The 20,687-nt window shown below is 46.7% G+C and overlaps 1 protein-coding gene across 4 annotated transcripts in view; it reads right to left on the bottom strand.

Moving 5' to 3' along the window:
• LOC147461075 (uncharacterized) overlaps window positions 1-20,687 on the bottom strand; it is a 130,278-nt gene that overhangs the window by 38,647 nt on the left and 70,944 nt on the right. For all 4 annotated transcript variants that reach the window (XM_086508704.1, XM_086508703.1, XM_086508702.1 and 1 more), the window contains exons 4-5: window positions 8,341-8,428; window positions 3,248-3,309 (exon numbers count right to left, since the gene is read on the bottom strand). In XM_086508704.1, coding sequence (XP_086364830.1) covers window positions 3,248-3,309; window positions 8,341-8,428 — 150 coding nt within the window. The remainder of the gene's footprint in view (window positions 1-3,247; window positions 3,310-8,340; window positions 8,429-20,687) is intronic.

The following is a 20,687-nucleotide window of genomic DNA, read 5'->3' on the forward strand; positions in this document are numbered from 1 at the left end:
CAAGCAAGAGTCCATAAAGTGTGAATCCAAGGCTAGCTGTAGCCGCTATCCAAAGCCAGTTGTAATTGTTGTCCATGTTGTGTGACACTGTAACCTGCTACACAACTCTGGGTGGATGAGGTTTCTGGTGGCTCTTGGATCAAAGAAGATAAGGGCTTTGTGGCCACGAATCTTTCCATAGGCTCTGCATAATTCTTTGGAACCATTGGGTACAAAGATGCCATAAATATTTCGAACAAGTCCTACTAATGTTCTCGCTTTCTTGTTGGGAGTTTGCTCTAGAAGTTTATCACCTTTGTGAGCTCAGGCGCAGGAAGTGTGCCCTGTCTGGAAACATTCGAAGCACTTGCCTTCTTGTTGCAGAGTTTCTCGTTGGCGGGTAGTCAAACGAGGTCGTGTAGGTTGAGTCAAAGTGTCACGAGAATCTCAAGAATTTGTGCATTGTTGTCTAGGATTCTGTGTAGTTACCGGTTGATCGTCAGTTGTAAATTCTAGTCTTCTCTTCATGAGTTTGTAGCAAACCGCAGCATGAACACGAGCTCTTGGATTGTCGAGACTTGATTGAAAAAACAATATTCTTGTAGTGGTGATGGAAATCGTATGGTGTAGCGCTCACATTGGTCCTTCAAGGTTATCATCTTGAAGAAAGACATTGGGAGGTAGATGTCTACAAACGTCTGGTTGTAGACTTCCATAGTTTCTGTGGCCAGCATTTTCAAGCTACCCCATTCTGACAAATGCTGCACTTCAAACAAGGAGGTCATGTAACTTCGGGCAACAGTATTCTTGAAAGCTTGCCAAGTCCTTGGAGCATGAGGCTTGGTAGCTATAGAACTCCATCATTGCATAGCATTGTCTTTGAGAAAAGTGGCGGTTCGAGAGATTTTGGATTCTTCTATGTAGTTCCCTAATGCATAGATATTGTCAAATTGCTGCAAGAACTAAAAAACTTTCTGCCAGTTTTCCACTCCCAAAAAAGTGAAAAATTTTACCGTAGATCCACCATCTTTGAAGTCTTTAGGCTGATTTAGTATCTGTCCTAGAGGTGGATAATAGGGGTAGGCATACAGGCTCCAACCATTTTACCCAAGTGGAGGTGGGGAAGGTGCTGGCAAGGGCGGTGGCACAGGAGTGGCACCGGGTAAAAATCAGATGGTGCGACCATATTTCTGAAAACTCCCCCGACCGAATAGAAGATTGTGTAGCTTGTCGGGAAGAAGCCCTTGCACTTCCTAGTGCCAGAGGGGGGAAAGCCTGAGGCAACCGAGGTGGTAACATGTACTTGGGAGACTGTTGGAAGCTTTGTAGAATAGGTAGGTTCTGTTGAGGGTGCCTCGAGAGTATGTCGTGGAACTCGTCGACAAGGAACTAGAAATACTCGATGGAATCAAGAAGCGCCATCTTTTCTATCTATACCGATGAGGATCAGAGTGCTCGCCAAAAGAGTGGCTTAAGCTCTAATACCATTGTAACAGGAAGGCACCACATGTGAGTTGAAAGGAATAGAGTGGAACATTTTAGCACTTCAAAACAAGAACACAGAAAGAGAGAGAAGATCCACAGGGTAGACACAAAGTGGCAGAGTTCCACTCCCAGAGCACTGGCCCAAAAACCTGGTGCCCCTTTCGGTATTTCTTTTATATTGCTTCACAAAGGTGGACTCGATCTCTACTTCCGCATGTGCCAGAATGCCAGAGTGAGCCCCCAAGGCTCATATTTATAGGCCCTTGGTCCAAAAGCAACTGAAGTGAAAAGCTTGAGCTTCCAAAAGCATCTGATGCAAAAATCTTGCACCTTTGGGCTGTTCCGTGTTTTACAAAAATTCCGTACAGATTTGCCACATCACCAAGTTCCATGTTTTGCAGGCTGGTCTGTACACGTGGCCATCTCAGCAGTTTTTAGGGTTTGCTGGATCACGGCAGAGTTGTCCAATTGAGGTCTTTAAATGCCTGACCCCCCTCGGGGTTGCCATGTTGCCAACTTATGACACTTTCTCCTCTCTCTATCTCTCTACATCTCTACCTTATCTCTCTGAGTCTCTCTGACGTATCTAAAAGAAATCATCAGCAACACAAAGTTGCATTCATTGACGCAAGAAAAGAACAAAGGATCGTGAAAAGTGTAAATTTCTTGATTCTACCTAATCTCTCAATTCCGCTGCGTCTGACAATGTAGTCTCATTCCATGCCCTTTTTTGACTGTATCTTGTTTCTGTAAATATACATGGATGATGACCTTCTTTCAAAGAAACCTGGATAAGGGCAAGTGCACGAAAGAAAGATGGGATGAAGGGAAATCTAGGAGAAGGGAAGCAACAACATGGTTCCCTGCAGTGCAAAGAATGGAGCCTGGACGCTACAAGCGTTGCACACATCAGCCCAAAGCTCCTACTGAAAATGTTTCTTCTTCTTCGGCCAATTCTTGTACTCCCAAAGGCATTTGGCTCTCACAATGCAGCAAACTAAAAGGAAAACAGTAGACAGATAATACACAGAAAAATGGCCAGAGAAACAAGATTCTTCTATTTCAATAACACATTACAAATGCGTGCACTCTTCTAGTGTAGCTTAGATTGCAATCACGGACAGATACTAGATGAAGGGCTAAAGCGCTGGATGCTGGCTGACTGGGTGATTAATGATGTTGACTCTGGTTGCGCTTATATAATACAAAACCTCATGACCATATGGAATATTCCTTATCTAACAAGGGATACTTTGGCCAGGGTCCCGCAAGGACCCCTATTAGGGAACCTAGTATAACTTTCAACCCGCATAGAAACGCTTTAGTTGTTACCACTCACGAGCAATCTTCCCTACCTACCTTAAGTTAAACCCACAAAATATCAATTTTCAACCATCATGTCGCATGGTAGACCTCGCTTGACTTCAAAATCGGGGCCCCAACAATGGCTGGGCCACACATGGCTTCTCCTCGTAATGGGGGCCTGACAACTTGATCACCATGGACCATTAGTGGTCTTATAAGGGTGGAGTATTGAGCATATGTAACAAGATCTACGAATTGAGTTTTTGTCATGGCTCAGATTGATAGCATATTTTGATCATCCTTTCAGAGCCTCAAGACACAAAGTGTCTTTTTCTGTTTACAAGCCTTGCTTGTAAACTTCCTATGCGGTTCAAGAGAAAAAGCCATTTTTATGTGGCACATATTTTTCAAAAACATATTTGCATATCTTAACTTTCTAAACACAACAAACATAAAAGTTGTAGATCTTGCAACTTACTTTCCAAAAGCAACCCAAAGTACCAATAGTGCAATCTTTGGCCCCACACCTGGTAATTTCAGCTGCAACAACAACCAGCCTTAATAGATGTAAATCATCATTTTTTCTTTTCTAAGGAAGTACAAAATCTGAGCCGGACAACTATAAAACAATTTGGGCACTTAAGACACCATAAATCTAAAACACTTGACAAAATCCTTATAAAAACTTGGAGTGCCCTGCACCGTCTGAAATCAATGATTATTGCTTAGGGGATACGAGAAGCTTGGTCAGGTTGCACACCATTGCAACACACAAGCGCATGTGCATGTGTTTTTGTCAATGTACGCAAGTGTCGTGACTACAAATGCAGCATCTGATGCTGCAATGCTCATCAGCATCCTTAGTCTAATTGAGCTGAACTGTTCTGTATTGAGGTTAACAGCTAGTCAATACGCCAGACTTTGCTGTGTTTAGGGTACTACTTAAATGGTACTACTCTTTCCAATTATTTGCATTACTTTTTTTTTGTAAATCTGCTTTGATTAATTTACAAGTGGGAAACCTCAAAGCGAGGGAAATCCACGAAAAGAAAGGGATACAAAACACGGAGCACTATGAGGCTCCGAAGGCTAGAAACAGTCAAAGTAAATCCTGTAGGTATCAAGAGTGATCTCTCCAGCGTCATAGGCAAAATGCAGCGCTTGACCAAGAGATAATTTGAAATAGGGAAAGGGGTCAACAAAAGTGCACTGGAAATTAAGGAGTTCCTATGGTTCCAGATGGCCCACATAGTCCAAAATCTGACCCTGGTGAAGAACACGGCAAACTGAGATTGCGGTGACCGAAGCACCCCAAAAAGCCAAAATCATTTGTGAAAAGAGCCGGAAGGAAAACGCAGCCGAAGAGAACTTGACACTTGCCGAATGAAGGCTCTGGAGTGACGACAACACCACAGTAAGTGTGGCACAGTCTCCTCAGCTTCAAGGCATCTCGGGCAGCAGGAAGGCGCAATATGCCGGGCATGCAACACATTGCCAACAGGTAGAGCTCCCACCAAGCACCGCCAGAAGAAAACACGTTCCTTCAAAGGCAGATGACTCTGCCAAATGCGAGACAATGTGTGTTGCCACCACAAGGATGACTCTAAAAGCGGCCACAACTGATTACCCTGATGCACAATCCATACATCAGACTGAAGGATGGCATAGACACTGGCAGCTGAGATGCAGTCCAATCTAGTAGTAGCCAGATTCCAATTAGAGAAGCGAGAGTCCACATCCAGAGGAGGAATGGGTGAATGAGCAGCAAGCATCCTTTGAATCTCCCGCCAGAGAGGAGAATAGTGAAGGCCCAACCGAAAGCGGGAGACGGCATCAACGAAAGAAAGAACATAACTCGAGTCATCAACCACCTGATGCACCTGACAGATTCCTTTTTGGGAAAGAAAATACGCTTGGCGAGGAGACCGTTGAACCAAAGTCGAAGCAAAAACCCTGCTCCAATGCAAACTCTCCAAGCGAAGAGAGTTACCCCCACAGGATTGTCGACCTTCCCAAGCCAAATGCGAAGTGACAACCTTCCAATAAACAATTAGAGAAGAAGTAAAGGCACATCCAGAAATGTGTCCTTCAAGCTTCCCAAAAACAACATCCCAATAAGTTGGTTTCCAATGACCAAAAGAAGGGGTGACAATGTGTGCACACAAAAGTGTGACCATGAGAGCCCAAGGTTGCTGCTGCTCCACCAAAACTGGCAACAACATAGCTTTCCAAGCCAGAAGATGACGTCTCAAGTCCAAAATACTCCAAGCCGCTTGGGAGAACACAGCTTCCATAGATAGAAGCCGAAGGCCCCTCTTGCTAGACGAGGTCCGCCAAAAATGCTCTAAAATATTGGACATGAGGGACTGCAAGCGCAACCGAGGCTAGGATAACAAAGGCAAGTAAAACTGCACATAAGCCACAAGGATGCATTGGACAATCCTGAGAAGCACACGAAGTGGCCACGTGAATAATTCAACTTGGAATGCAGACGTCGGAGCACCCTATCCAGTTTCTGCATAGCCAATACATTCTAGCCCAGCGGATAACCCAAATGGCGAACCAGAACATGTGGAGGAACAATCTCCCTAGGCCACAATATCTTATGCCAGTCACACTCTTTCAGAGGCAATAGCTTGGATTTGCAAAAGTTAACTTTGAGACCTATTGCCAATCCAAACAAGTGAAGAGTATGCATAATCTGTTGTACATCATCATAGTTATTACGATGCATGAACAAAGAGTCATCCGCATAAGCCTGACCAGCAAACTGCCGACCAGAAGGTAAAGTCAGGCCATGTAGCCTACCAGTGGAAGTCAAGGAATCCAAATACATAAACAAGGGATGAGTAGCGATCGCATAAAGCAAAGCACTCAGAGGGCAGCCTTGCCTTACCGACTGTCAGATTCTGTGAGAGAACCATCCAGCAAGCCTGCAGAAGTACTGTGTGCATACAAGAAAAACACGACACGGGATAGCCTAGGCCAAAAGCCCAAATGTTGCATGGTATCCGCAATGTAATCCCAAAGAACAATATCAAATGCCTTTTCAATGTCGACCTTCATAATTAAGACATCCTGTCAAGTATATTTTGCATATTCCATACCAATGATGACATTCGCGAGGTTATCAGTAATTTGACGTCGCGGAATGAAGCCGTATTGAGATTGATGCAAGCCTTCATGCAGAAAGCACTTGCGTCGGTTAGCAAGCATTTTTGCATTGCACTGAATCGACCCACATAAAACCTCACCTAGTGCAAAGGGGTGTGTAAATGGCCCAATTAATGGAAGAAGACAGGTATGTGGCAATCTTATTTTGTTGTCCAATGGTCCAATGGTGAAGACTTCCAGAGGACCATCTTCAAAACTAGGGGTTCCAAGGGGAAGCTTAAGTCCGGGGAGTCCACTATGTTCTTTCTGATGGGATTCATATGTCAAGGCTCAAGCCCAGAGGACCGTAAGACCATCATGATAGGATAGGAGTACCATACCGAACTCTTTTGGACAAATGATAAAATAAAAAAATCTTTCTTTTTATGCAGAATACTATTGGCCAAAAAACCATACTCAGGTGACCCATCCCACAACCAAGGACTAGAAAAGAGCCACCGAGAAATATGTGCCACATAAAAATGGTTTGTAGTAGCACAACGTGATCTCTCCCTCACAAATCTGCATGTGCAAAATGATACTCCAGAAATTGATGTCTTTGTAACAATGATCAAGGATTTGGGCTTTCTTCCCCTCTATAGCGCTTGCAATCGCTTCAACAGTGTCCATCCTAACACTTCACTACACAAATGCAAGATCTAAATACTTAAAGCTGAAGTTCAACAAAGAGACACAAAATACGTACTGATTCAAGATTGGGCAAGAAACAAGAAGTACTATACCCACAGAGTGACACACCTCTCTTGAGCCAGAGGCTCTATATTGGATGGGGGCTTTCACTTTACCCGAGGTACTCATTGCAGTTAGGGCTTGCTCAAACGCAAAGGTTTGCATGTTCTTTGAGGTTCAAAGAGGGGGCCACCTCCATAGAGTTACTATTGATGCACCAGAGGTGGCCGAATGTGCTTTCAACGGATCCGATTTGTGGGCATCAATGAGCGGACCTGTGTGATAGACCGACCCATCAGCTCTTGACTCGGGACACTGGCAGTTATGGGCTTGGGAGGGCCGCCCCCTAGTGCGAGTGCAATGGGAACCGGGGGAGTGGTTTTGGACGGATCCTTTTACTCTAGCCGATCACCCGGGGACTCCCTTTTTTAATTACACAGAATGGTTACATGTTCTTTGAGGTTCAAAGAGGGGGCCGCCTCAATAGAGTTACTATTGACGCACCAGAGGTGGCCGAATGCTGCTTTCAACGGATCCAAGTTGTGGGCATCAGTGAGAGGACCTGTGTGATAGACCGACCCATCAGATCTTGACTCAGGACACTGGCAGTTATGGACTTGGGAAGGCCGCCCCCTAGTGCGAGTGCAATGGGAACCGGGGGAGTGGTTTTGGAGGGATCCGTTTACTCTAGCCGGTCACGTGGGGACTCCCTTTTTTAATTACACAGAATGGTTGGGATGTCAGATACTCATAGTACGAAGAGACACTCGTCCTGCTACAATGGACCATTGGCAGGAGGAGGGTTTCACGACTGAGTTCTTGCAGATTTTTGGGGGTGCCTATGGGACAGCAGACAGCCGAGGAGAGTCACTATGTTTCACTGGCTAGTTGCACACCGAGCTACTGCAGTTGGGAGTTGGTTGGTGCACACTGGCCACTCTAGAGTCTACTGTATGCACCCCCTGTGACCATACACTTGAGACACAGCGCCGCTGTCTATGGGACCGCCCCATGGCACAGCAGGTTTGGCTTTGGATTTTGATGCCTGCACTATCGACATCTAGTCAGTAAACTTGAAGTGTTGCAGCTTGGTCCACCCTCACGGACCTAGCACTTCGTTTTGAGATGGCTTCAGTCAACAAGATGATTGTGATTCAACTGGGCCAGCCTAGACTCAAGCCCACCACAGAGCTTGTACCTTAAGAGTGGAGCAAAGATAAGAGAGAATTTTTGGGAGCTCATCTACAGCCTAACACTTTGCTCATCTGGACCCAAGGCTCAACCCATCTCACCAGCGGAGACTGTACATGACATCTGGCTAGAGCTGATCCATACACTCTTGGGGACAGTTTGAGAGGTTTCAGGGCAGCTCCGATCGCATGTGGGAGCGCGCGTTGCGACTCTCGCAACTAGGGCCCTTCTTCACCATAGCTCATGGAGTGCCTAGATGGCAGTACCACCCACCAATGTGGTTGTTTCCTCCTCCCATATGTTGATTTAGCCATCATTGTACATATCTTGTTTTTTCATTGGGAGAATGTCCCCACATTTTGACGGAGCCCTCTCTAGTCCATTGGGCAGGTTTCTTAACTAATGGAAGGATCTTTTTCTTGCCAAAAAGAAAGAAACAAGAAGTACATTCTTTGCAATGAAAAAACCTAAAACTTTCATCGTGATGAGAAATAAAATGGTGAAAGCACAGACTTTACTGGTTCAAATAAAACTTACGAGCTCATCCAATGTGCCAGGAACATTGCCATTGAAAGGGCAACCAGAAAGCTTCTCTGCAATTGCCTTAAGATGCTTTGCCTTTTGCCTGCCACATCCTTAGTCGTTAAAAACTACATTAAAGGTCTATGTGAATGTCAAATAAAATATCATGCATGACCATGCAACAGGAAAAAAGAAGCACACAAAAAAAATGTGCAATATGAGATTCAACAATTCGCAATTTGGAGGTCAGCAAGGTGAGAAGGAGATGGTTTTCTAATTCAATTTAAGTAGAAATTTACTCAGGAAGAAAAAGAAAAAAGGTTTTTTCTCCTCATTAAAGAGGTTCAGTTTTGTTCTCTCTTTTAAAAGACAGCATCCTCACATTGATAACCAAAGAAACGTGGATATTGCCTTGTCTAATGTTATTAAGCTGTGTGAACTTTTCTATGGACTGAGATGCTCAAGCTCATGCCTTGATTGCAAAATCTGTCAAGCCTTCTACAATTCCACACATTCGTTCATGCAAGACAGCTGAAGATGCATGGGATATATTTGCAAATCAGCATAAGTCAGAAATGAGGCTCATGTTGCTTATTTCGTAAGCAGTTAGCACATGAATGAGGGCGACTCTAGGGACAATTTTTTGACAAAGCCTAAAGAATTTTCAAAGAGCCTAATAGTCAGCTTGTAGATTGTTCTCGATGGTCTTCCTGATTCTTATCAGAGCTTTGTGTCTACACTTCCTATGATGATCGAAGGGAATCCAAATGGCCTGGCCTGTCATGTGAGGAATTGGTTTCAGTTTTGCTACAAGAAGAGAAATTAAGGCAAAACAAGAACATTATGTATGTTGCAGATCAGACTTTTGTGTCTAGTTAGAAAGGCAAAGGTAAATTTGCTGATTCTGCTGGCAAGCAGAAATCTACACCTATTGCTAATAATAAGTAGAAAGCTCCAGCTGTTGCTGATAAGAATGAGAAGAAACAAAAGACAATGTTTTTGCAAGTATTAAGGCTAATGATCATATCACTGAGCAATGTCCTGAGTTAATTGCAAAAGAGGTAAAAAAGAAGAGGCTAACATGAATGTTCCCGAGGCCTCTCCTTTTGTTGAAGATTTTGCAGATATTGCGTAGGATGCAGAATGGTCTTTTTCAACTCATTGCAATTATGACCCAGTGTTGCATGATGTGTGCTGATTAGGTGTCGCAGATTCTCATGCATGGTACTTTGAGAGTGGTTCCAATAAGCATATTACCTAGCAATGTCATTTATTCACTTTTCTTGAGACTAACTACGGACAAGACACCATCCGGTGGTGGTCCGTGCGGTCTAGCAATAACTACTGCAACACATGGTAAAGAGATTGTTGTGCAGACTTCTCAGTCTGGCCTTACAGTTTTTGAGGATTGGTTGCTTGGCCATGTTGGCTTGCCGCTGCTTCCTCATTTCTTCAGAAGAGTGACCACACACACTGAAGAAGTAAAGGGAGAAGCTTGACCCCAAGTCAAAGAAGCGCTCGCTACTGCTGTTGCACCCATCGCCCTCCTCCCCCACTTACGCTGCCTCTCCCATCCTCCCTCCCCTCCCCCCCCTTTCTATTGGCAGTCCGTTCAGGCTATTCGGTCTTCGACTCGCCACCTTCGCCATTGACACGTGCTCCTCTTCCACTTCAGCACACACTAATGAAGGCTCCTACTCTGCCCACGAGGGACTCAGACGAAGCCTCCTCGCCCAATCCTGTAGAGCCCACCATCCGACTTGCTCTATCGCCGACGGAGCAGGCCAGCCTTGCAACAGAGGTGGATCGCCTTCAGGCCACCTCTGTCATCTGCAAGATTATCGCAACACCAGGCCCAATAGAGGCAAGGTGTGCGTCTCCTATAGTCCCGCCTTCTCGGGGAGGTGGGAAAGATCCTTGACGTTCAACTCCTTGGGCATGGTTACTACTAGATCGAGTTTGAGACTCCCGAGATGGCTTCCAAGGTCATGTCAATGAGCCCGCTAGCCATTTGAGCAGCCAGGGCTCATTTTCGATTGTGGCGCCATGGTTTCAACCCAATTTCTGATGTCCTTGTCGAGGAAGCAGTTTTGCCCATTTCGATCTACTTCCCCAGCCTGAGGAGAGAGTAACTCCCGCTTTTATCCAGGATTGGTTTCAAGATTGGGACACTCTTGGAGACCCCTCAGACGGCAGCTTCAATCGCTACCAAGGCAGCAGGTATACCTACAGTACACGTTTTGGTTCAGGACATTGTCTCCCGAAGGTAGTCCTTCTGCCTAGGGTGAGTGATGAATGCATCCACTTGAGCGTGGAGTATTCGGGACTCCCGAACCAATGCTTCATGTGCAGACAGATGGGCAATCTTGCGAAGGCCTATGCTCGCAGGAGGACTCAGCCCGCGCACAGACTCAACCTCCAAAGGCTGGTCAGGCACAGCACACAAAGACCAAGGGTGCATAGGGCACTTCTCCAGAGATGGTGGGCCAGTCAGCTAATGGCTGGCAGTAGGTACATGGTCGCTGCCATCAGGGACAAGCACGCTGTATAGGACTCCCTGGTTTTCAAGTGAGCTCATAACCATCCCTCCAATGACACTAGTTCAAAACTTGGGCTGTCGAGTTGGTTTGGATCTATCACTAGAGCAGCAGATTACTCCTCTCCTATCCATGAGGAGGAAACTACTCCATTGGAGTTTGGCACGGCTCTCTCTTTCTAGCAGGGCTATAGTGGCCAACCAGGTGTTGCTAGCTACTATGTGGTACATCACATCTTGCTAGATTTTCTCAAGTTCTTACAACAGCCAGTTGGAGAGGTTGATCAGGAACTTTCTGTGGTCAGGACCAGACACACAGTCTACTCAAGCCAAAGTTTCCGGGTAGGTCATTACTTTACCTTTCTCTCAAGGAGGGTTGGGGATCATCGACCCAGCACGGTAAAGTAGAGCCCTCCTTGGGAAGCTCATTGTCAAAGATCTCCTTCTAGGGGAGGAGCCCTGGAAGGAGTTGCTCCATCAGATTCGTGCCCAGGTCCCACAGGCGGGCAGCCCATGGAGCCCTTCCACTCGTTAGATCTTCACAGAGTTGCACAGAGTGGGCCTTATCAAGAGATAGGAGGACTGTTTTTCTTTGAGCATGCTTCAGTCTTGGGAGCAGCCGTGGAGTGGCCTTGAGCAGCACCAGCCCACATGCATTGAGGAGCACTTGAGACAGCCACTTACATGGAACCCTTTGGTCAACACACAACAAGGTCACATGGTAGTGGATTGGTAGCTGACCTCATGCCTCTTGGAGGATCCCATGGCAGAGAGTCCAGCCCGCACTTTGGGGACTAGTTGCAATTTATAGCAATTCCAGAGGAGATTCAGAGCCTTCAGCTGCGAGACATGAGGGGGGTGCATAACATCTGTCAAGATATTCTAGAGGCTATACCGGTAGAGTGGCACACCCCTCTTGAGTCGACAACTCCCTGCTGGATAAGGGCTTTCACTCACCTGGAAGTCCTCATTAGAGTTAGGGCTTGCTCAGACACAAGTCTCTACATGTTCTTTAAGGTTCAGAGAGAGGGCTGCCTCCACAGAGTCACTACGGAGGCACTACAGGTGGCCAAGTGTTGCTTTGAGCAATATGAGTAGTGGGCATCAATGGGAGGACTTGTGTGATAGACCCTGACCTGTCAGCTCTTGAGTCACGACACTAGTGGTTATGGGCTTGGAAAAGCCGCCCTCTAGTGCGAGTGCAATGGGACGTCACCCAAGGTCCCCCTTTTTTTCAGTACACAGCCCGGCTAGGATGCCACATACTGACAGCGCAGAGAGAGGCTCGTCTTGCTGCAGCAGATCGTTGGTAGGAGGAGGGTCTCACAACTAAGTTCTTGGCAGATTTATGGGGAAACCTGTGGGATCAGCAGACAGCCAAGGAGAGTCACCATGTTCCAGTGGCTAGTTGCCCACCGAGCTACTGTAGTTGGGAATTGGTTGGTGCATTGTGGCTCCTGTGACCATCCACTTGAGACCTAGTGCCAATGTCTGTGGGACTGCCCCATGGCACAGTAGGTTTGGCTTCGGATCCTTCGGCTGATGCCTACACTTCTACAGTCAGCCAATACACCTGGGGTGTTGCAACTTGGTCCAGCACTTCGTTTTGAGATGGCTTCAGTCAATGAATGATTGTGATACAAGAGCGCCATCCTACAGCCTGCCACATAGCTTGCACCCTAGGAGTGGAGCAGGATAGAGAGTTGATGGGAGCTCACCTGTAGCCTGACATTGTGGTTCATCTGGAGAATCCGATGCTTCCGCATCCTCGAGGCTTAACTCGTCCCACCTGCAGAGACTGTACGTGACTTCTCGCAAGAGCTGATCCATACACTCAGGGGACAATTTGACAGACTTCAGGGCAGCTCCGACTACATGCGGGAGCGCCGCAAGGCCTTCCTGCAACTTTGGGAACCAGGGCCCTTCTTCACCATGGTTCATGGAGCACCTAGATGGCAGTGCCGCCCACCCGTGTGGTTATTTTCTCCTCCCATATCGTGATTTATCCATCTTTGTACATATCTTACCTTTTCATTGAGAGTCTCCCCACATTTTGATGAAGCCCTCTCTAGTATGGGCAGGTTGTAGCCCATTGGGCAGTGTTCTTCACTAATGGAAGGATCCAACAAAAAAAAAAAGAGTAACCATAGACCTTCATCGACAGGATTGGACCTTTGCAGGCCTCTTGGCACTCCTTATGACTATTGAGTCTATGATAGGAGTTGTTTCTTAACACATTGGAGTAGTACATAAACAAAATGCATCAGTTCCCTAAATTGCTCATGACGGCATCTACTTGGAGATTTCTTAGTGATCAGAGTTCCCAAACTGTTGCTACCCTTGTGGAGAATTGTCCTCTTGTGGGCATCACATCAGACATCTTCATTTGAGACCTCGCATCCTCGGCTTCTGGCGGTTTGTTCAACATCAGATGCTGAGAGGGGGTGTATCACCGGGCCTGTACACAATAGAGGGCGGTACTATTTCAGTTACCTGTTAACTTTACACAGAGCACTAGGAAGAAAAGAGAACACAGATGCGTCCAACGACTAGAATGTCACTGCGCACACAAAGACCGACGCCCTGTAGACCCCACAGATTGCCGCCCCTTTCGGTATTTCTTTATTCAATTAAGAACGGATGATCCGGACACGTAGATCAAAGTCTCACAAAGCTGTCCAAACCTGGCGAAGGCTGAACTTGCAGGTTTTTGACCCAATTTCCGCAACATAACGACGCCCAAACCCCTGTAGCTCAAAAGAACATGTCTAGGACGGATTCCCTCGCAATTTAGAAGCTTCTGGTGAGCTGTAACAGAATTTCAGCGTGCTATAATTCCCTGTTTTTCCCAAAGCCATGCCTAAGCATGCCAAGGCCTTCCCGAGGCTCCCCTGGTGTTCTCTTGAGATTAGGTGTGAAACCCTAAACCTGCAGAAAAACACAGCAGGCTGATGGTTTTTAGCGGAGCAAACACATCTACGTGTGTCCCAAGGGCTCCCGCACGCAATGGGACATTCCCTTTATGATTTGGACGAGTTTTCACGCGAGAAAACTCTCCATGTTCGCAATCTTTCGCGATGGAATTGTGCGTACCTGTGGGGAAGTAGCAATTAGCTAATCCGGTTCCTATTCAGAAGGCTCTTGCCTTGGCAAACACGCATAAAACCCCAGAACTATACATAGTCAACTGAGAAGCCCAACTAGTGGGCCATTATGTGCAAAGGGGAGAGAGATGCACGAGAGCAAATTATCGCGCTACATGAGACAAAGGAGAAGGCAAGCTTTTCCTTTGAAGCTGCAAATACCTGCACCACTACTCACACACACACTGTAGGTCACAATGACAAAAATCAGCCTCCACTCTCAGTTTTGGGCACCCCCTCTTGGGATGAGAGCATAGAGTGTGTGTATTGACCTGCAGGTTTCTCTACCAGTGCCATGTGTCCAGTTTGCCCCTTTAGTTTAAATTCCTAGTTCCCACCAACTTATAGAGTTATAGGTGACTTGCCGAGTGGCCCAAATTCCATTTGGCGCACACAGACAAGGATGGATAGTTCTTGAACTTCACCAGATCGTCTTGCAACCTTTCCTCTAACCTTCCTTTCCTTATGTGCCAATATCTATTCAAGAACAAGAATCTCATCCAATTCTTCCACTTCGGGTTGTTCCTCATCAAGCGTATCCTCTGGCACATCACCAATAAAGGGCCTTGGAAGGCTTACATGAAAAGCATTATGTAATTTCCAACCTTCTGGTAGCTTCAACCTGTAAGCTACATCGCTGACCTTTCTGAAACCTAATAAGGACCATAATATCGCATGCCGAGCTAAGGAAACAAGCATTCCTTGCCTTTCCTTTAACTTAACCTCGCCTTTTCAAAGCGCAAAAGTACCCAATCACCAAGTCAAAACACAAGTTCACGACGGTAACAGTCGACAGCTTTCTTTTGCTTAGCCTAAGTCTTCTCGAGAGCAATCTTTATCTTCCTGTATATTTCATCCATACCTTGCACATATTTATCTGCCTCAAATATCTTGTCCTTAGTTTGCAAAATGGGTGGGACTTTCTTCCCTCCTTCCACTATCCCGAATGGTGCCTTACCTGATGTATGCACAGTGTTATTGTTAGCATATTCCACCAATGGAAGATGGTGTTCCCAAGTTGCCTTGTGCTCTAACACATAACATTTGAGCAAATCTAGGACAGTAGAATTTGCCTCTTCTGACTGTCCATCAGTTTGTGGATGAAACGAAGATGAGAACTTTAGCGTAGTGCACATGTTCTCAAACAATGCCTTCCAAAAAAGACTCTTCATACATGGATCCCTGTCACTGACAATTGACTGAGCCATCCCCTGATACTTAAAGATATTGCTCATGAATATCTTGACCATGTGTTCTTGCTTTATCTTCTTCCTAACAGGAATGAAATGGGTCTGCTTACTAAACCTACAAATGATAGTCCAAATCTCATCATTGCCTGTTTGCGTTCTTGGAAGATCAAAGATAAAGTCCATCGCTATGCTTTCCCATGGCCTATCAGGGATCGGCAATGGCTGTAATATTCCCGCTCGCTTTTGCCTGTCAAATCTGACTTTTTGGCATACTAAGCATGATCTTACAAATATGTCAACATCTTGACGCAAAGCTCGCCAATAGAAGAATGCCTCAACCCCTTTCACTGTCGCATCAATTCCACGATGCCCAGCATATGGTGGAGCATGACTTTCCATCAAAACCTTTGGCCATAACTGTTTAGTAACTGTCACAATGTGATGACGTGGCGGACAGCAGTAACCCTAATTTCTGCCAGAAATCCTAAAATTCTTGCAAACCCTAATTTCTGCCAAAAACCCTAATCTCCGGATATCACGGAGGTTGAATTTTATTTTTTATTTTTTTTTGGAAAATGATGAGCAATGATGATGTGGCGGACGACAGTAACCCTAATTTCTGCCAGAAACCCTAAAATTCCTGCAAACCCTAATTTTTGCAAGAAACCCTAATTTTCGGAAATCGCGGAGGCTAAAAAATTTTATTTTATTTTTCTTTTTTTTTTGGGGAAAATGATGAGCGACGCGAATTTTGCTTTTTTTATATAAAAAAGGAGAAAAGACTCTCTAAGAGAGAGAGAGAGAACTGATGCTTTTTATTTTAAAAGCTTTTGGGGCTCTGCTTTTGGGCATCCCTTGTAACCTTTAAATTAGTGGTGAGCGCCTCACTTCTCAGAGCATCTGGACGCAGAGTCTGAGAGTGAAACCCTAACCGCTCTCTTGTACTTTGATGATTGATTAATACAAAAAGAAATACCGAAAGGGGCACCAGTCTTTTGGGCCAATATCTCTAGGCACGGAACTCCGCCGGGCCAGTGTACATCTATTGTGATTTGTGACTTGTTTTAAAGTGGTTATTTGGCACACAGTTGCAGTTCTCGTCATCGTTCCACCTGCAGACTGACGGGCAATTTGAGATTGCCAATTCAGTGATTTTAGATTTATTGAAGTCTTGTATCTTGGATCAGAAGACTCAATGGAAAAAGACCTTACCTTTGGTGGAATTTGCCTACAATAACACGATACACTCTTCGACGGGGAAGACGCCATGTCAGATTGTTGAAAGTGTTGCAAAGGTTCCATCCTTCCCGAGCACGAAGATTAGATATTTGAAGCGGATGAATATTCGCGAGATTTGGATACGGCTTTTGCCAAGGTTCGCAAGACTTTGCAGGAGTCTCAAGAACGAAAGAAAAAGGCAACGGATCGCCATCGTCGCGACTTGGAATTGGAGGAGGATGATTGGGTGCTCTTACGTTTTGAGAAGGCACGCCTACGAAAGAAAAAGGGAAAGGAGAGGCTTTTTCCAAAGCTTAGTATGCGATACTACGGACCTTTCCAGATCACTGACAAGATAAATGATGTCTCCTTCCGATTGAAACTGCCAGATACTTGGAGGATTCACAATGCATTGCATGTGAGTCTCTTGAAACCTGTTAAGGGTGATGTGTCTGATGATGGGGAGCCTGATGAGCAACCCCAAGTGGAATAAAACGAGGAGATCCTTGTTCCTGAACAGATTTTGGCACATAACGATACGAAGAAAGGTAAAGTCCGAAGGCGGTTCTTGGTTTAGTTCAAGAACTTTCCTGCATTTGATGCGAAGTGGATGGAGGAGGAGGACCTAGCAGATACTCCTCGGATTGTGAAACTTTACCTCGATGTTTTGGTTTAGCATAGTCTACTCCAAACGGAACCCAGAATTCAGCTTGGCCGAAGATTTGGTGCAGTGGGATGCACAAGAGGGGAGTCACTCCACTCCTTTGTCAACAGATGCCTTGATTTTGATACTAAAGTCACTGATGTCTCTTTGAGCTTTAGGGATACTGAGAGCTGACAGTATTCTGCTGGATGACTTTATGAAATGGAATTCCTGACAATGATACTGATTTATTCTTGACTTCTTTTGAGTGTAGCAACTGATAACCGAAATGACTGTAGCATTTTGGTCTGATTGATGTCGAATAGACATGGTTGCAATAGGGGTTAGTCAATCGGACATCGATGAGGTCCCAATTGGAACGAGATGTGATTCCTAGCTACATTGCCGATAAATCATGGTCTAAGATCCAAATGAATGTTGAATGTCATGTGATGTCCTCTGATGTCTGGTGATGTCCTGTGATGTCGTGTGATGTGACTGTCGATTTTGTACATGTGCTAGATGTGTGTTCCTAGTACGTAGGTACTAACAATCAGTGTCTGCTAAGACGGTTTATGGCTTTTGTCGGTTTTGCAGGCGTAATTGCGGTCGATTACAATGCTTTCAAGAGGGGGGTATGTCACAAAGTGATGATGTGGCGGACAACAGTAACCCTAATTTCTGCCAAAAACCCTAAAATTCCTGCAAACCCTAATTTCTACAAGAAACCCTAATTTTTGAAAATCGCGGAGGCTGAAATTTTTTTTTCTTTTTTTCTTTTTTTTTTTGGGAAAATGATGAGCGACGCGAATTTTGCTTTTTTTATATAAAAAAGGAGAAAAGACTCTCTAAGAGAGAGAGAGAACTGATGCTTTTTATTTTAAAAGCTTTTGGGGCTCTGCTTTTGGGCATCCCTTGTAACCTTTAAATTAGTGGTGAGGGTCTCACTTCTCAGAGCATCTGGACGTAGAGTCTGAGAGTAAAACCCTAACCGCTCTCTTGTACTTTGATGATTGATTAATACAAAAAGAAATACCGAAAGGGGCGCCAATCTTTGGGGCCAATATCTCTAGGCACGGAACTCCGCCGGGCCAGTGTACATCTATTGTGATCTGTGACTCGTTTTGAAGTGGTTATTTGGTGCTATCGCGGTTGATTCTTGACTTGGAGTGTCCAAGTCTGTTACAGTAACGCATAACTTTCCATGCATCGTGAGAAAGTCATTTAGTGCTCATGACGTTGCCCATCAACAAGCTGATCATAGATCCTTGCAAAATCTAAATCTTCAACATATTCTGTCTTCATTTCGTCTAGTTCACAATGGTACGGAATTGACACTCCCAAAATTTGGGGGCTTTCTTGATAATGCATCAGCCACCACGTCCTTTTTCCCTTGCACATGCACAATCTGAAAATGGAACATTGACGAGAAGATGTTTGCCCATCACATATGTTTCTCAGACAACTTTGTTTGTGTAAGAAAGTATTGCAAGGTTTGATGATCTATTTGGATGACAAAATCAGCCCCTAGCAAATAGTGTTTCCAACTAGAGAAAGCGTGAATTACTACCAGTAATTCTTTCTCATAAACTTGCAAGTTCCTTTCCATCTTCAAAAGAATTCTACTCTCATATGCGACTACTCAGCCATTCTGCATTAGAACTGCACCAAGACTGTGGCCACATGCATCACATTGAACCACAAAAGGTTTCGAGAGATCAGGCAAAATAGGAAAATGAGAGTGCTCGCTGCTGCTGCTCGCACCCCCACCCCCACCCCCTGTCGCCATCCCCCCCCACACTGCTTCGCGCTGCGGCGCTGCCCCCCTCCCTACCCTCTCGCGCGCAGCAACCCTGCCCGCCCCCTGCGCGTTTTCCCAGCCCGCTGCCACACCCACTGCCCCCTGCCTTTCGCCAACCACATCCGCTGCCCACCCCTTCCCCGCTGCCCGTCGCCAGCCCCCCCTCTTCTTGCTCGTCTCGCCCGCTGTCCCCCGCCCCCCGCCGCAACCCTTTCCGCTCGCCGCCCCCTCTGCCGCGTCTGCCTTCTTGCTTTTTACCTTTAGCCATCGCCCCCCCCCACTTCATTTTTTATTTTTTTTCGACCTCTCCCGCTTGTCGGGCCTCACCAATATCCTTGACGTGCTCGGTCCCGCAGGAGTTTCCCTCTTCATAGACGTTTCTCCGCCTTTTCTTCACAGCAGCAGACACAGATGGAGACTCATGCTCCGCCACAGAGGAACTCCAATGAAGTCCCCTCGCCCGACTTCGCTGAGCCCACCATTCGACTTGCTCTTTCACCGACAGAGCAAGCGAGCCTAGCCGCAGAGGTAGAGCGCCTGCAGGCGACTTCTGTCATCTGCAAGATTCTCGGCACCAGACCTAGCAGAGGAGAGCTGCGTGATCTTCTCCAGGCCCGCCTTCTCGCGGAGGTGGGCAAGATCTTGGACGCACACATCCTTGGACAAGGCTACTATCAGATCGAGTTTGAGACCTCCGAGATGGCATCCAAGGTCATCACCATGAGCCCTTTGACCATCCGAGCAGTTCGAACCCACTTTCGACAGTGGAGACATGGTTTTGACCCTGCTTCATATGTTTTGGTAAAGGAGGGAGACATTCCCATCTCCGTCTGCTTTCCTGGTTTGCAACAGGAGTACCTACCACTTTTATTCAGGATAGGCTCACTGATTGGGACTGTCCTGGAGACACCTCACACGGTAGCCTCGGTAGCTGCCAAGGCGGCCGGCATTCCCTCAGTTTGCGTTCTGGTTAGGGATACTCACACTCTCCCGAAGGTCATCCTTCTTCCTCGGGTGAGTGGGGGTTGGTTTAGACAGAGCGTGGAGTATTCGGGCCTCCCGAATCAATGCTTCATTTGTCGACAGATGGACCATCTCGCGAAGGCATGTCCACGGAGGAGGCCCCGACCTACACCACAGGCCCAGCCCCTGCCTGCAAGGGCTGGCCAGCAGCCACAGGCAGAGACACAGAGCACACAGGCAAGCCACCCTCCGAGCATGGGGCTCCAGCGGAGGAGGGATGGCAACAGGTCCACGGTCGACGACAGCATGGGCCACAGCGACAGCCTGGCACTCAGGGTGGTCCAACGGCGCTTGCCCAGCAGTAGTGGGTTCCCACGGGGAACCGATTCGGTCCTCTTAAGCAGGACGAGGTCCCTGCTCCAGCCCCCACCTCAGTTTCACCCTCGACAGCCCCCCTTCCCCCCGAGTTCCCCCCCTCCTCATCAGCCCCCCCCCGCCACCTCTCCTCCTCGCTCCTCTTCTCCCTCTCCCCCCCCTCCCCCCGCTCCTACCCCCCCCCCCCCCCCCTCCCGCTCCAATTCCTCAGTCGACCCAGGGGGCAGGGCCATCTCCGGCTGCTAGGAGATCATTTGGCAACGCCTTTGCCACGAGTCGCTTGGCGAGAGAGCGACAACCTTTCTTGCGACCCCCTCTACAGGTACAGACGTCTCCATTCTGTTCCTTGGAGGTAGGGGGATAGAGGCCTTGGACTCAGCGGTTGGCTTTTCTTTTCCCCTTTGCGGCAAGGACCAGACTGAGTGGACTCTCGACTCAGTGTTGGAGTGGCTACAGACACAGGCCCTAGAGTTCTCTCACCACATGGGAGACC

This window comes from Adiantum capillus-veneris, chromosome 3 (genome assembly GCF_014529385.1).
Source record: "Adiantum capillus-veneris isolate H3 chromosome 3, ASM1452938v2, whole genome shotgun sequence".
NCBI classification, from domain to species: domain Eukaryota; kingdom Viridiplantae; phylum Streptophyta; class Polypodiopsida; order Polypodiales; family Pteridaceae; genus Adiantum; species Adiantum capillus-veneris.